Genomic DNA, 14,590 nt, shown 5'->3' with positions numbered 1-14,590 from the left:
GCGGCAGGGGCGGGACGCGGCAAGGTCAGGCTCTCCTGTCCCCTGGGCTTCTCCGCTGCGCCAGGGCGGCCCCTGGTGGACGAAAGGAGAAGTGGCTCCGGTGGAGCAAGAGGGCGAGCGGCGCCCCCTGCAGGCCGAAGGGGAGGCGGCTCAGGAGCGCGCCTCGCCCGAGGCTCATTTATCCCAGCCACGGGGTGTGTTCTCCGTTGCAAGCCTGCAGCCTCGGGACACGCGAGGATGAGGAGTGCTCTTTTCCCCAAAGGGGACACCCAAGTGCAGGGAAGAAGGCGGAGGACCCACTGGGCTCCAAGCCTTGAGCACCCGAGGCCAGTGGCTGCCCATCCCCATCTTCTTGCTCTTGCTCTCTTATGCCATCCAGCCCCACACCAGCAGGCAGCCCAGTATCGGGGAACTTTTGATGTTTGACGTCTTATTTTTTTATACTGTTTGTGCTGGAAGCCACCCAGAGTGACAGGCAACCCTGTCAGATGGGCAGGGTATAAATAATAAAACTTTAATTATCATTATTATTGGGACACAGCTTGGACAGCCACACACCATTTTCCATTATTGTTCTCACAGTACTGTACATTTGTTACTGTGGCTGATACTTCTTGCACTTGATTATATGTAAAACAGGCCAGATGAGACAGGGGTTTTTTTTCTCTTTAGTGACAGTGTGAATCATGAGACCTATATACAGTGCGAGGGTGTTTCTCTATCTGAAACGTAAAGTACACTCTAAGTATTTCCCCCCCCCCCCCACGTTTCATGCTGTTAAATCAAGTAATGGAGGGGGGGGATGAAGGTTTTATGGTCATGGGAGTTTCTAGTCCATCCTCCCGAGCCAATACGTGTGTGCCCTTATGTCCAGGGCTTGTGTGGCTTGTGATGTGACAAGTGTTGCAAATTAGTTCCACAAAAGCAGGGCAAAGAAAATTAGACACACACACACACACACACACACTGAGTTTCTGTGTCTGCAAATGCTGCATCAGTGCACAACCATCCTCCACTTTGCAAAATGCCAGCTTTAAATTCTCTGGGTGCAACTTTTAAGTGCCATTTGTTTATAAAGTGTTCTCCATTCTGTTCCTTGAAATGGGAACACCCAAACCCAGAGAATACAGTGGTACCTTCGGTTACATACGCTTCAGGTTACATACGCTTCAGGTTACAGACTCTGCTAACCCAGAAATAGTGCTTCAGGTTAAGAACTTTGCTTCAGAATGAGAACAGAAATTGTGCTCCGGTGGTGCGGCGGCAGCAGGAGGCCCCATTAGCTAAAGTGGTGCTTCAGGTTAAGAACAGTTTCAGGTTAAGAACGGACCTACGGAACAAATTAAGTACTTAACCCGAGGTACCACTGTACCAAGGAGACATTCAGAGCCAGGATTGTACCTTAACGTGTACAAATCTGCTTCTTCGTGGGGGTGGGAGGAATTGGGAGGAACTGAAGTCAGAGATGCTCTATGTACTTTTGAAATCCAATAAAATGTTTAATAAAAACATTTCATTAAAAAAAATCATCTGTTTCCTCATGGGTGATTATTTACTCAAGATTGGGCAATTTCTCACCACTGCAGAGTAGCTGCTAAACAGGACTTGGGCTCCTGGGCTCCCCATGGCCTCTTTTCCTGCACCCTGCCCTGGCCAAGTCCCCCACAACCAGCATCCCAGGGTTTGAAAATCCTCACCAAGCCTCCACAGGCCACATGTAGCCAAGGTGAGCAGCAGGAAATGAAGGCAAGCGGTGTTGTCTGTGGACCTCTGTGGCAACTGGGACACTGTAATCTCAGGTGGAAATGGCATCTAGTGTTGCTTTTGAAAAACCATTTCTGCTGCGACTCTGGCGCTTTTCACATTGGTGACATCTTGCTGCAGAAGCCCAGAAGCCCAAAAGTGTGGACAGGCCCTTTTCCCAAGCTAACTGGGATGCCCTTTGTGGCTTGATTTATGACAGACACCATCTTTCTGCTTTGGAAGGGAAGAAGTAGCAGAGTGGGGGAAGCCACAGAAACCAAGGGCAAGTCTAGACAGATAATAAAAGGATATATACAATTTTACAGTATGCAGAGAATAACATGAGTTGAGAAATCAGAGAGAGGAGCTGAGGGAAGTCGGGGGCGGGGGAGGAAGGAGGGTTTTTCGGGGAGGGGGAGGGAAAAAAGGCGGCGAAATAGTGAAGAAGATTTGTTCTGATAATTTGTTATGTTGAAATTGTTAATAAAAAATTAAAAAGAAACCAAGGGCAAGTCATGCTCCTGGGAGGCTCCTCAAACAGAAAACCAGAGGAAACTGAGAGACAAAATGCTTCCAGCTACATTTATCTCCACCCCCTTGGCAGTTTATGGCTGAGACATTGCCAGGGTGCGGCTCCAGCCAGAGACTTGCTGCAGAGACCAAAGGTTGTAATGAGGTCATCAGGAGTACGTGACGGGAATCACCTAAGCATACCTGCCACAGGTAAGCAAGGGCAGGCACTCCTTCAGGTAGCGGCCGCAGCAGCTTCTGGTTCTTTGGAAAGATTAACTCAGCAAGCACGATTGGTAGATCTGAGTTTTTTTGCTGCCAAAGGAACTCAGGCGTGGGTGGCTGTTATCAGCAGACTCTGAAAGGGACCCTTATCAGAAGAAAGGCCCTATGAGAGAAGGCGTCCTTCCTCCAACTACCATATGGACATGGCTGACCCACCCTCAAAAGCCTGCTGAAGCTGGCAAGGGGGACTGGTGGAGTGGAGTTACTTGAGAGTCGCTGGGCAGATGGCAGCACATGGGAGAGACCCACAGAAGGGCTTGTGATGGTGGAGAAGCATCATCTAAGTCTGTGGCAACACAATCTGGGTCCCCGTCTTCTTCCCAGCTTTGACTGCAGTGGTCTGGGGACTGGTAGCCTCAAGATTGGACTACTGCAATGCACTCTGCATGAGGCTTCACTTGCACTTGGTGTGGAAACTGCAGTTAGTGCAGAATGCTGCAGCGTGAATGCTGACAGGAGTCAGAATCTGTCAGTATATCACATCCCTGCTCAGAGATCTGTGCTGGCTGCTGATTTGTTACTGGGCCAAATTCAAGCTGTTACAATTAGCATTGTTGGCATCCGTCTCTCGGGAGACAGTGGAAGAGTGTGCCTTCAGAGGTGAAGTCAAACCGTTGGAGTGTTGCAGTGCCTACTGAGGCTGTAGAGACAGGAGAGACATGTTTTATAATTGGTATACTGTATTGCATATAAGTATGCATTAGTATATAAAGCCCTCAACAGCTTGGGACCAGTCCACTGTACAAATGCCACCTAATGCTGCTTGCAAGGAAACAATCCTTCATTGTGGATTAGAACTCCCTGCCCATTGAAATTAGTCAGCTGCATTTGCTGCATTATTTTTGGCCCCTGCTGAAGACTTGTTTATGTAGGCAAGCCTAACCAGACACATAATTTTAGTTTATTAGGTATACTTTTAGTCAATGCTAATTTTACTTCCATTTTACTAAATTCTGGGTTCACTTGCTCTTAATGTCTTAATGTATGTTATGTTACAAGTATGTAAACTACTTAGAGGTTATGGGTGATCAAGTGGCATATAAATAATGCTAAATAAATAAATGTACCCACCCATCAATGAGGTCCCTTCTCAGAATTTCCCTTCAGCTCACCCTCCACCTCATTCCGCCTCCCTCACGGAGCCCCTCACTTTGGAGTTGCCTCTCTTTGCCCTGCCCACCCCGTCTTCTCCCAGAGCATGTCGCATGGACCATTTTCATCCTGGTAGGGACTCCGTCCCTGCTGCGCCCAGACTGCCCTCTCCAGCAGATGCCACCAGCCCTGGACCCCGCGGTTCATTCTGCAGCCCAGAGAAGGGAGGGAGAGTAAGGAGGAGCGCTCTCCTCCCTCTCTGCCAAGGGGTGGGGGAGGGGGGAACTACCCAGCTGCGCTGCCTTGTGGACTCCCTTGGCCAGGGAGGGGAGATGGGGAAGCCCACAAATCCCCAAATGGCAGGACAACAGTAGGTGTAACCCCCCCACCCACCCCCGCTACTTTGGAGACCGCGGGTGCACAGCCAAAGCGCACGGGGCGCGGGGCTGCGTCAGCTGCAAAACATGCGCGCACAAACATGTATAGAGGAAAACAGGGCTGAGCTCAGGACGACAGGAATCCCAGTATCAAAGCACCAGGCTCAGGGTGAGCCCGCAGTCGCGTCCCCGCCCGCTCACACACACACCCCACGTGCCCCTCCCTCCAGCAGCCCGGGAGGCAGAGCCAGCGTCTCCTCTCACCATTGCCTGGTTACTAACACACACCCCTCAGGGCAGCACACGCACTCCTGGCACCCGCAGGACCTGTTTCTAAGCGCAATGCTGGAAGGCAAAGAAGGAGAGCCAACCTGAGGCAGGAGCACCCCTGGGAATCTCAAGTCCCAAGGGAAGGGAAGGCACATTGGCCTGGCAGAAGACGGCTGCTGACGCGGCGCAGCAGCCTCCGGGGGCGTGGGGGGAAGCAGCAAGCCGGGAGATCTAAGCTTCCTAGCTTCTTGCGCGCCGGGCAACGATGCCATGGTTGAGGAGCTGCCCGAACTCGGCCCTGCCCTGCAGGCAACCCAGAGCAGCTCAGTCACAGCCACCAGGCGTTTGCATCCTGCCCTCCGGACCCAGCCACGGACAGGAAAGGCAGAGAGGCAGCCGCAGCAGCAGCAGGAGCCCCAGCCTGGGGAGAAGCTCAGGATACACCGGCGCACACCTTAGCTGTCAGCAGAACGACCTTCCCCCAAAAAAGTTTGGTGCGTGCCTGAGCCAGTCAGCCCATTGAGCCACCCTTACGCCTAGCAACCCATAATACCATTCCCCTCCACACCGTTGCCCAATAATCCAACTCTAACAGGTAGCCTCTCCGCAGGATTCATTGCCCTCCTCTCCCGCAGCTGACTTCCTCGTCCTCCCCGCGGGCAGCAGTACCCACCCACCTTGGGCACCCCAGAAGCCCCACACAATCCATGGACCCTGAGGGAGGAGAGAGAAGAGGCAGGGAGGAAGGCGGCTCCGTTGCGCCCTTGTGTCCACTAGACGCCTTGCCTGCCCTCCTCAGGGCCTGATCCTGAGGCCATCTGATACTCGATCTCTCCGCTCCGCTGGTCCTGCTGAGAGCGCAACTGGTGGTGTGGCACTTCCCGAGAAAAGTTGGCCGTGGAGAGTAGCGCGCGCTCTTCTCCGACGCCTGCCCCTTCTGCTGCTGGCCCTGGGCAGGTGGGTGCCAGGGCAGAATCCAGGGGGCGCTCTGCACCCTGGGGAGCGGGCAGCACAAGCGTGCGTTGCCCGGGCTGGATCTGTGCCTGCACATTGGCCCTGCGCATTCTCTCCCCCCACCCTACCCCGCGCGCCTAGGCAGGCTTATTGTAACTAGGTATGTGAGGGGTGGAGGCAGCCCGGCAGAAACAGGAAACCTCCGGAGCAGCCCTGCTCAGCCTCAGTCTGCTCGGGGCGAGCGCAAAGGCCTGGCCAGAACACATGAGCCAGCTGTCGGCTCGCCCACCTGCGCAGTCTCCTGGCGCCCGCTCTGCAGAAGACTCAGCAGCTCCGCGGCTCTGGGCCTGCGAAGCAATCAATCGGGTTCTCCCTCTGTCCTGGAGGAAAACCGCCTCCTTAGGAACTCACTTGGCCGGTATTAGCCTCCCCAGCCCATGTCTGCAGGAGCGCGTGGCTGGGCAGGGAGGCGCACCTGCCTCTCCCGCAGCTCAGGTGGGTCCGCTGCGAGTGGACTTTGTCCCTCCGAGAGTGCCAGCCAGACATCCTCCGCGCCGACTATGCTTGCCAGCCAAGCTCCGCGTGGGGTGGGGTGGAGGCATAGGCGATCGGTGGGGCACAGCCCACCCACTTCCACAGACACACACGCCGCGTGGGCTGCAGCTCGGGCGTCCGGCTTGCAGGCGCTGTCCACTGCGGTGGTGCTGAAGCGTGCCAGAAGCCTCGCCACGGTAGCTGCAGCGCATCGGATGAGCGGGCGGGTTGGCGGGCGGCCAGACTGAGTCGAGCCGGGCTAGGCTGGGCTGGGCTAGCGGCGTAATCTCCGCGCTCCCCTCCCCCGCGAGCCATTGCCATTCGCCGCACGTCCCCGCCCGCCTCACTGTGCGCACTCCCTGCCTGCCTGCCTGCCTGCCTGCTCAGCTCTCTCGCTCGCTTGCTCGCTCGGCCTCGCCGTCGCCATGGCCAGCACCTTCGCCCGCATCGTCTCGGCACGAAGATCCGCCGGCCTCCTAGCCTTGGCGGGAGCAGCCGGCTCACTGGCCGCGGCTGGCTTCCTCCTCTCCCGGGACTCCGTGGGCGCCGCGGTGGCCAACCGGCGCCGCTACCCGGCTAGGTATGGCTCCTCAGGCAGCCCTTGCGCACACTCAAACACAGAGAGATGCCTTCAGGGAACTGGGCGGTCGGGAAGGGAGGACGGGGACATTCCGACGGGGATGGCGCTGGGTCCGCTCGCGGTCAAGGGGCCGCGGGAAGAGCCAGGGCAGGGGGAGCCCCACACCAGCTCCCTCCCCAGTCACCTGCAATATGTAGGAAGAGGCGACAAACAGGGCGCCTCCCCACCCCACCTTTTCTCTAGCACTGCAGCATTGAGGCAGTCTGGTTTAGTGGCTAGAGGCTGGTGATTTGATCCGAGCAAGCCGTAGTCCGGACGCTCTGCCTGTCCGCCGTGAGCGAGCCAGAGGCGGATCTATCCCTCGGTTCAGCGGTGGTCCTGAGCCAATGCGAGCCTAACTGAGCCGCCGACCCGGGCTTGGTCTAAATCCAGACGCGTGGTCTATGGTTGTTCACTCCCAGGAGGAGGCCCAGAGCCTGAGATTGCGGCATTGTCGGGAGGAGGGGCTGGGGCGGGAAGAGCCACAGAGGAAGAGCTGTCTCAAGGGGCTTGCTGGGCACATCCCCTGAGGGCAATGTGCTCTACACATGCTCTGGAACACTCTCCCCTTCATTGCCTCTGGCTGGCCTGCAGCGGGGCCGGTTCTGCTTGGTCCTCCTCCTTGCCGGACCGAAAGATCCCGGTCGAGCTTTCTCTAGCGCCCAGAGACAGCTTTGTCATCCAGGGCCCCCCATTTCGTCCCAGTCCTCAGCACCGAAAAAATAGTGCCAGCCCCGCTCGGAAATCTCTACCCCTCTGGGCAACACACCTCCAGGCTTGCCGCTCTTCCGCACAGGAGGCCGGAGAAGCTGCTCCTGCAAGCGGTGCGGTGGGGGAGGAGTGGCCCCAGTGACACCCTTTCCACAGGAGGACGCCGAGATCTCAATGTCACCAGTAGAATGAGAGAAGCCTTTCGGCTGCTGCCTATTACGTTTGCAGGAGACTGGTGCGCCGGTTGCTCGCTCCCACAGTGCTCCCGAGAATTGGGCCTCCAGGGAGGAGAATTGGGACTTCTCCGCAATCGTCCCGACTGCTTCCCTTGCCCCCTATAGGCCAGCCAATGCACAGGCACCAGGGAGGAAAAATACACCTGCTGAACTCCTGCCCGTCATGCAGCTCTTTTCCCGGCCACTGCCAAGAAAAGAGGGCATCCCGCACTGACTGCGATGAGCTCGCGAAGAAGGATCGGGCCACTCAAGCGGGGCCTCCTTCAGCTCTCTAAGCCCGGGAGAGGGAAATATCCCTCGCTCAGCTGCTCCAGCCTCTCTCCCTCCCCGCCCCCTCGCAACTCCAGGGAAGGCCAGGAAAACCACAAAGCCCCTCTAAACTGGGAACGAGGTCAGGAGACGGCCGCTCTAAGCGGATTAAGAGTCTTCTTAATGCAATAAAGTCCTCCGCGCGCCTCCTGCTCTGCTCACTGGTTGCTGCGGCTGCCTTTTGGGGTCAGGCCCTCTCAGCTGCTCCAGATTGAGGTCCAGCATCCACGCCCCATCACCGGCAGGGGCTGTTGGTAGGCTCTGTGTGGGAGGTAATAGCTGAAGCCGGGGCGCCAGGAGTGGAGAGCAGCCGAGCCTCCTGCAAGTTGGTTCCCAAACTGCCTCAACGCAGTTAAAAACGCAAAGCTCAGACAGGCTCCCACCAGAGATGAAATCCATGACTAGAAACCAGAGCTAAACAAGAGAAACATCGCACCTTGTGCGGGGTGGAGTCGTGGAAGCGCAGAAGCAAGTGAGCTTCCCTCTCTCCCACCCTTCTCACTGAAGGATGGGGGGGAGGGACAAAGGGGGCAGGAAGGACCCACAACACAACAAGTCAGATCTTTTTTCCTGTATAAGGACTCAGTTGTGGTACATGTGAAATAAATTATAATGTGAAATAAATTATAGATACATTGGTACATCTGGGCACATGTAGAGTGCATTTCCTTGAAAAGATGTAAAAGTGTGGCCACAAAATTTCACTTACAGGAAATTTCAGAGCAAATGTGGAGGCTACTGTTCCTCCTCCTACATTTATAAATGGCTCTCAGGCTGCCTCCTCCTATACAAGACCCTCTCAGAGGAAAGGGGAAGCCTGCAACAAAAGCCAAAGAAGCAATGGGTGCCCCACTGCCTGCAGTGTGTTAATTCTATCCCACATCCTGTCCCCTCCCCCCACAGTGCTGAGTACCCTGACCTGCGGAAGCACAACAACTGCATGGCCAGCAACTTGACACCAACCATCTACGCCCAGCTCTGTGACAAGGCCACGCCCACCGGTTGGACCCTGGACCAGTGCATCCAGACCGGCGTGGACAACCCTGGGCACCCCTTCATCAAGACTGTAGGCATGGTAGCAGGGGATGAGGAGTCTTATGAGGTTAGTCCCCAAGCAGCCCTTCTCACCCACCCACCCACCTGGGCTCCCTTTAGCTTGCCATTAACCCCACCCCCATCCTTGTGGCTCTAGGTCTTTGCAGGTATTTTCGACCCAGTGATTGAGGAGCGCCACAACGGCTACAACCCCCGCACTATGAAGCATCCCACGGACTTGGACTCCAGTAAGGTATGCTGCACCCTCAGCACCCCAGGAAGGAGCCCTTGCCCAGGGGTCACTGCAAAGTCTCTCTCATATGTATATGCATATGTATATCTGTGTGTATGTAGACATATATACAGATACAGATACAGATACAGATACAGTGGAACCTTGTTTTTTGAGTGTCTCAGAAGCTGAACGATTCGGAACCCAAGTGCCAAAAACCTGGAAGTAATTGCTTCTGTTTTCGAACACACCTCGCAAGTCAAACGGCTTCCACTGCGTGTTTTTCCATTTTTTCAATGGATTTTGCCGACCACCCATTGATCCTCAGTTTTCGAATGTTTCGGAAGTCAAAGGGTCTTCCAGAACAGATTACATTCGAAAACCAGGTACATACCGTGTACATACATGCACGCACACAGTGCTATTTTTCTAGAAAAAGAAGTGCCGGAACTCACCATAAATGCCTCCCTTATTCTCTTAGAATTGCAGTTCCTGTTGAAAAAAAGCCCTCTGAGTGTGTGTATGTTTTTCCAAGTTGCATAAAACAGTGAAAAGCAATCAGTATAAAACACAAAACAACATCAAATTGAGGAAAGGCAACATTAAAGCCCCAGTTAACCATCAGCTCAGGACCAAATGTTACCAATTCGCTTCAAGAGGAAACCAAAATTTTCATTCTAGGAAGTGGGAAGAAGGCCAGGTTTCTCCCTGGGAAACTAGAAGAGACAGTTTACTCCTATCAAAACTTGCCAAGATCCCTTGGCTTGCCCCCTGCATCCTGATGGAGATGGATTAAGGATTAAATATGTAAATTAAGATTTAAACCTCCTGTCCCACGTATGTGGGAGAAATGTGAAAGTAAACAGGCTGCAAAAACAAAAATGCCAAAACAATCAAAACAATATAAATCAAAACAAAATAATCAAAACAAGACCCCTGAGCTCCCAGAGGCAACAAAGGTCCTGTCCTTTATATCATCCCCATCCCATATGTGTCACCACCCTGATGATTAACTGCCTTTTGCATCCCGCTTCCTTGGGGTACACCTTCTCCCGCAGATCAAGGCAGGCCACTTTGACGAGCGCTACGTGTTGTCCTCACGAGTGCGGACGGGCCGCAGCATCCGGGGTCTCAGCTTGCCTCCAGCTTGCAGCCGGGCCGAGCGCCGAGAGGTGGAGAGGGTCACAGCAGAAGCCCTGGCTGGCCTGAGCGGAGACCTGGCTGGCAAATATTACCGCCTCAGTGAGATGACGGACAAGGAGCAGCAGCAGCTCATTGATGTGAGTGGTGGGGAAGCCCAGTGGCCGGGGGGCGGGGTGCATTTGTGGGTTGGTGGGTGTGCACTAGGGTTGAGCGATATATCAATATATCATCCAAAACCAGTTTGCAGTCCATATTGTGGTTATCAGTTTCATAATTTTTGACCTGGCAATATATCGTAAATCATGATATGTGTGTGTGTGTGTGTGTGTGTGCACTATGCAAAAATAACGATGCAGGGAAAACCGTGACACCAGCCAATGTCTCAACATTGCTCCATCCTTATTTCAGACATCATGATATATCAGTATATTGTGGTTTAGCTGGTGATATATCACCATGTCGAAAACCAGATTTTGCCCAGCCCTAGTGTAAAAGAGAGACATTGGAGCACCCCACAATTGCCTAACCTTGGCTCCCATAGGTTCAGGTCAGGGGTCACAAGCAAGAGACTTCAGCCAGGAGATAGAAACAAAACAGTGGCCAGTAGGCCTGATCTTTATTGTTTCAGCAAGACTTCAAATTCTCACATAGAAGAAGCAGTGAGACGCCCCGAACAAAGGATGGCTCCTTTTTATATAAGTTTCCCAAATTACCCATAACACCATTAGTAAAACATCATATATTTGTCATAACTACGTCATGAATTGGGAAGGGTCTCCTGGCCGAAACCTGAGCACCAGGCTTGTCCTGTCCCTCACGTGACCTCCACCTTCCAATCTTTAGGTGAAACAAAGGTAAGTATTTACATTTTCCCAGCCAAGTTAAGCACGCCCGTTGTCTTGACCGAGACTCCAGTCCACTGAGGTTGGGTTTGCGATTGTTCTTGGAATGACTTGTCCAGCACTCAGGTGCCAGGATGCCAGTGATTATCACCCCCCAGGCAGTGGGGCTGCTGAGTGTGTGGTCTCATGCTTCAGGGATTAAAGCTGCCCCTACCTATGTCCCAAGCTCTTCTCCTGTTAGCCATTTTCTTTCTGAGTAGAAGAACATTGGAATGGTGTATATCCATCACATATGAATTTTTAAAGGTTTCCCATTGAGCCAGTACATAGATCCATTTATCAGTGAATTGCTACATTTGGTAATGGAGGCTCGTTGTCTTTGCCTTTGGCTTGTGGTGGGGGGAAGGTCTCTCTCACACACACCCTTCCAATTTTCTGGTAACACTAGTGTGCACAATCAGGGCCTGCTTGTGTGTGGACTGTCACCCAAGCTCTTCTTAGTGGGCAGGACTGGGCTGGGCAGCCCAAAGGCAGCCTGGCCTTAGACTGCTCTCCCTCCTTGCTGGGAGCCTGTTACTGCCTCTTTTGGTGTAGCATGGCAAGGCATGCCACTCATTTCATGTAAGACTATTGATGGCTACTAGCCATGATGGCTATACTCAGCCTCCACAGTTGGAGGCAGACATGCATTTGAAGACCAGCTGCTGGAAACCACAGGAGGGGATTGTTGCTCATGTACTCGAATCGGGCTTGCAGGTTTCCCATAGGCATCTGGGTGGCCACTGTGAGAGCAGGATGCTGGACTAGATGGGCCTGACAGAGCAGGCTCTTCTGATGTTCTTGGTTCCCCTGGGACTGGAACATGGTTGGACCAAGACACTGCTGCTGTGCTGATTGCCTGCCTCTCTGGTCCGCAGCAGCTGCATCCTCACATCCCCCCTCAGGTCTCCTCGGGAGAACATCCCTAGGCACTGTCCCACATCTCAGGTTGACCCTGGCCACAATTTCTGCCTGCCCAGTTGGGTGGGTCCCAGCAAAACCCCAGCTCACCATCACCTCTTCTCCTTCCCAGGACCACTTCCTATTTGACAAACCTGTCTCCCCTCTGCTGACAGCTGCAGGCATGGCTCGTGACTGGCCTGATGCCCGAGGAATCTGGTATGGCTTCTGGCTTCCTCTTCTGGTATGGGATGGAGTGGGTGGGCAGGCAGCCATAGACCCTCTTGAGAGGCAGGCACTCCCCCCCCCCCCAGTCACTCAGATCAACGGCTCTGCAGCCAAGTCTGTCCCCAGCAGCTGACATGCCCTCCTTGAAACTGAAATGCTCCCCCTTTAATCTTTTAGAAATGAAATGAAACGCAGGGGGCAGAGGGGGAATGCCTACCTCTCAAGAAGCTCTGTTGAAGGGGGGCCCTTCTTCTGCATATTCACCTGCTGACCTGGAGAGAGATGGCCTTGGAGAAGAAGGCTGCATCTCAAGCAGGAAGAGGGTCACTCTGGAAGCCCAGACTTATGAAGGGCAAAGCAAGAGCTAACAATCATAGAGTTAGAAGGATCCCCAAGCATCATCTGGTTCAAACCCCTGCTTGGCACAGGTCAGGGAGACACATCCAGTCAGGGCCAGGCCAAGAACTTTTGGCACCTAAGGTAGACCCCCAAACAGCATCCACCTCCCCACTAGGGAAGAAAGGGAGGTGGAAGATCTACATCAGGATCTGCTGCCCCAGTGATTCACCACCTAAGGCAGTTGCCTCATTTTGCCTCATGTGTGGGCCGGCCCCACTGGCGGAGGAAGGGGTGTGTGGTGGGTGCCCCAGGTGTCATCCCTGAGGGGGGTGACATTGCCACGTCGCGCCCCTGGGACGTTTGCTGCGTGTGGCACCCCTCCCCCCAGGACCCTAGCCCCACCCCAGTGGGTGGCTAGCCTTGCCCCTGGGTGCACAGAATGTGTGCCGCTCCAGGTACCAGAGCAGCTAGCTCTGCCTCTGGCCAGCCCTGATTCCAATCATGCCCAGGCAGTGTCTAGCCTGGCACATTCCCACCCCACCCCAGTAACTGCCAATCCCTCTCTTCAGGCACAACCACGAGAAAACCTTCCTGGTCTGGGTCAATGAGGAGGACCACACCCGTGTCATTTCCATGGAGAAAGGAGGCAACATGAAGAGAGTATTTGAGAGGTTCTGCCGGGGCTTGAAGGAGGTGAGCAGCAAGTCCTCTGGCCCCACAGCCCCACCCTGCCCAAGGCATCTCAGGTTGGGCTGAACATGGTGGCAGCATCCTGATTAGTAAAGCTCAGGACACCGTGGATCTGGTCCTGGTCCACATCGCAAGGCAGGAGCTGGCCCAGAGAAGGGGCCCAGTCTCATGGAGTGCTGTCCTTGACTTCTGCCTGCTTCCCCTGCATACAGGTGGAGCGCCTGATCCAGGAGAGGGGCTGGGAGTTCATGTGGAACGAGAGGCTGGGCTACATCCTGACCTGCCCCTCCAACCTGGGCACTGGACTGCGTGCTGGGGTGCACATCAAGCTGCCGCTGCTGAGCAAGGTAAAGCCTGGGGTGGGTGGAGGGGTCCTACGCAGCGTGATGCTCCTGGGCTGAGGCCCCCAACAGTTCCTTCCCCACAGGATGTTTGAAACTCCAAGCAGGACACTCCCTTTCAGGTATCTGGTCCTCACCGTAGACTGCCCCCAGTAGCCTCAAGCTAACGCTTCCCCACCCCACAGTCACAGTTCTGTAAACCCCAAATACTTTGCAGCACTGACTTCTACCCGCAACCTCCTCTGCAGGATAGCCGCTTCTCAAAGATCCTGGAGAACCTGAGGCTGCAGAAACGTGGCACGGGTGGTGTGGACACAGCCGCCACGGGGGGCACCTTTGATATTTCCAACCTGGATCGCCTGGGCAAATCAGAGGTAACTGGGGAGGAGAGTCAGTTTTGCTGGGTGCAAAGCGTGGAGTGTAGAGGGTATGGCACTCGAGCATCCTTGCCATCCTGGGTGGAGGGAGGGGAGCATGAAGCGGGATGTCCACGTGGCAAGGGAGATTGCAAGGAAGGCCCTCATTCCCTTGGCAGCTTGCTGGGGGAGGAGAAGGAACTCGGTGGAGCAACAGGGCTGAGCCATGGATGTGGGGTGGCAGCAACAACCAGTGCCTCAAAGGACCATGGTGGGTCACCTTTGAGCTGCCCTCTCCAGCTTGGCTTGTTCTGTTCCTGCCCCTGCCAGGTGGAGCTGGTGCAGCTAGTGATTGACGGTGTCAACTACCTGATTGACTGCGAACGGCGCCTGGAGCGGGGCCAGGACATCCGCATCCCTTCGCCTGTGGCCCAGTTCCGCAGCTGAGCCCAGTCCAGCCCAGGGCTCTTTGCAGACACCAGTGGGCAGAAGTCCTGTGTGGGCAGGAGGCACACGATGCACTGCACCAAACCCCATAAAACTCTGGCTGCTGTAACATTCTCCTGTCTCTGGCTGAGATTTGTACCACTTGGAGGGCAGGGGGGAGGAAGGGGCCCCAGGCCAGACAGGGCCAAGGCACCTGCCCAGCATGCAGAAGACCCAGGGTTCAATCCCCAATCAAAATTATCCTGCAGAGATGCTGCCAGTCCGTGTCGACAGTTCTGAGACAGGTGGTCACACTGGTCGCCTCGTCTGCCCCGTGGTACTGGAGGCAGTGGGGGTGGGGGGCACAAGACAGTCGCAG

General features: G+C 54.8%; 1 protein-coding gene across 2 annotated transcripts; it reads left to right on the top strand.

Moving 5' to 3' along the window:
* Positions 1 to 5,580: 5,580 nt before the first annotated feature.
* CKMT1A (creatine kinase, mitochondrial 1A) lies at positions 5,581 to 14,345 on the top strand. Of its 2 annotated transcripts, none has more exons than XM_077919133.1 (9): positions 5,581 to 5,726; positions 8,544 to 8,742; positions 8,833 to 8,928; positions 9,966 to 10,187; positions 11,965 to 12,050; positions 12,968 to 13,091; positions 13,301 to 13,435; positions 13,678 to 13,803; positions 14,116 to 14,345. In XM_077919133.1, exons 2-9 carry the CDS (start codon positions 8,581 to 8,583, stop codon positions 14,230 to 14,232), a joined length of 1,068 nt encoding a protein of 355 aa, XP_077775259.1. In that variant the 5' UTR covers positions 5,581 to 5,726; positions 8,544 to 8,580; the 3' UTR covers positions 14,233 to 14,345. The 2 variants fall into 2 exon arrangements, with proteins under 2 accessions (XP_077775259.1, XP_028562331.1); XM_028706498.2 differs by lacking the exon at positions 5,581 to 5,726 and adding an exon at positions 6,050 to 6,345.
* The last annotated feature ends 245 nt before the right edge of the window (positions 14,346 to 14,590 follow it).

The sequence above is a fragment of the Podarcis muralis genome, chromosome 14 (assembly GCF_964188315.1).
Source record: "Podarcis muralis chromosome 14, rPodMur119.hap1.1, whole genome shotgun sequence".
NCBI lineage: Eukaryota > Metazoa > Chordata > Lepidosauria > Squamata > Lacertidae > Podarcis > Podarcis muralis.
Note: the sequence above shows the minus strand (reverse complement) of the source record. Positions and strands in the feature narration are given on the sequence as shown.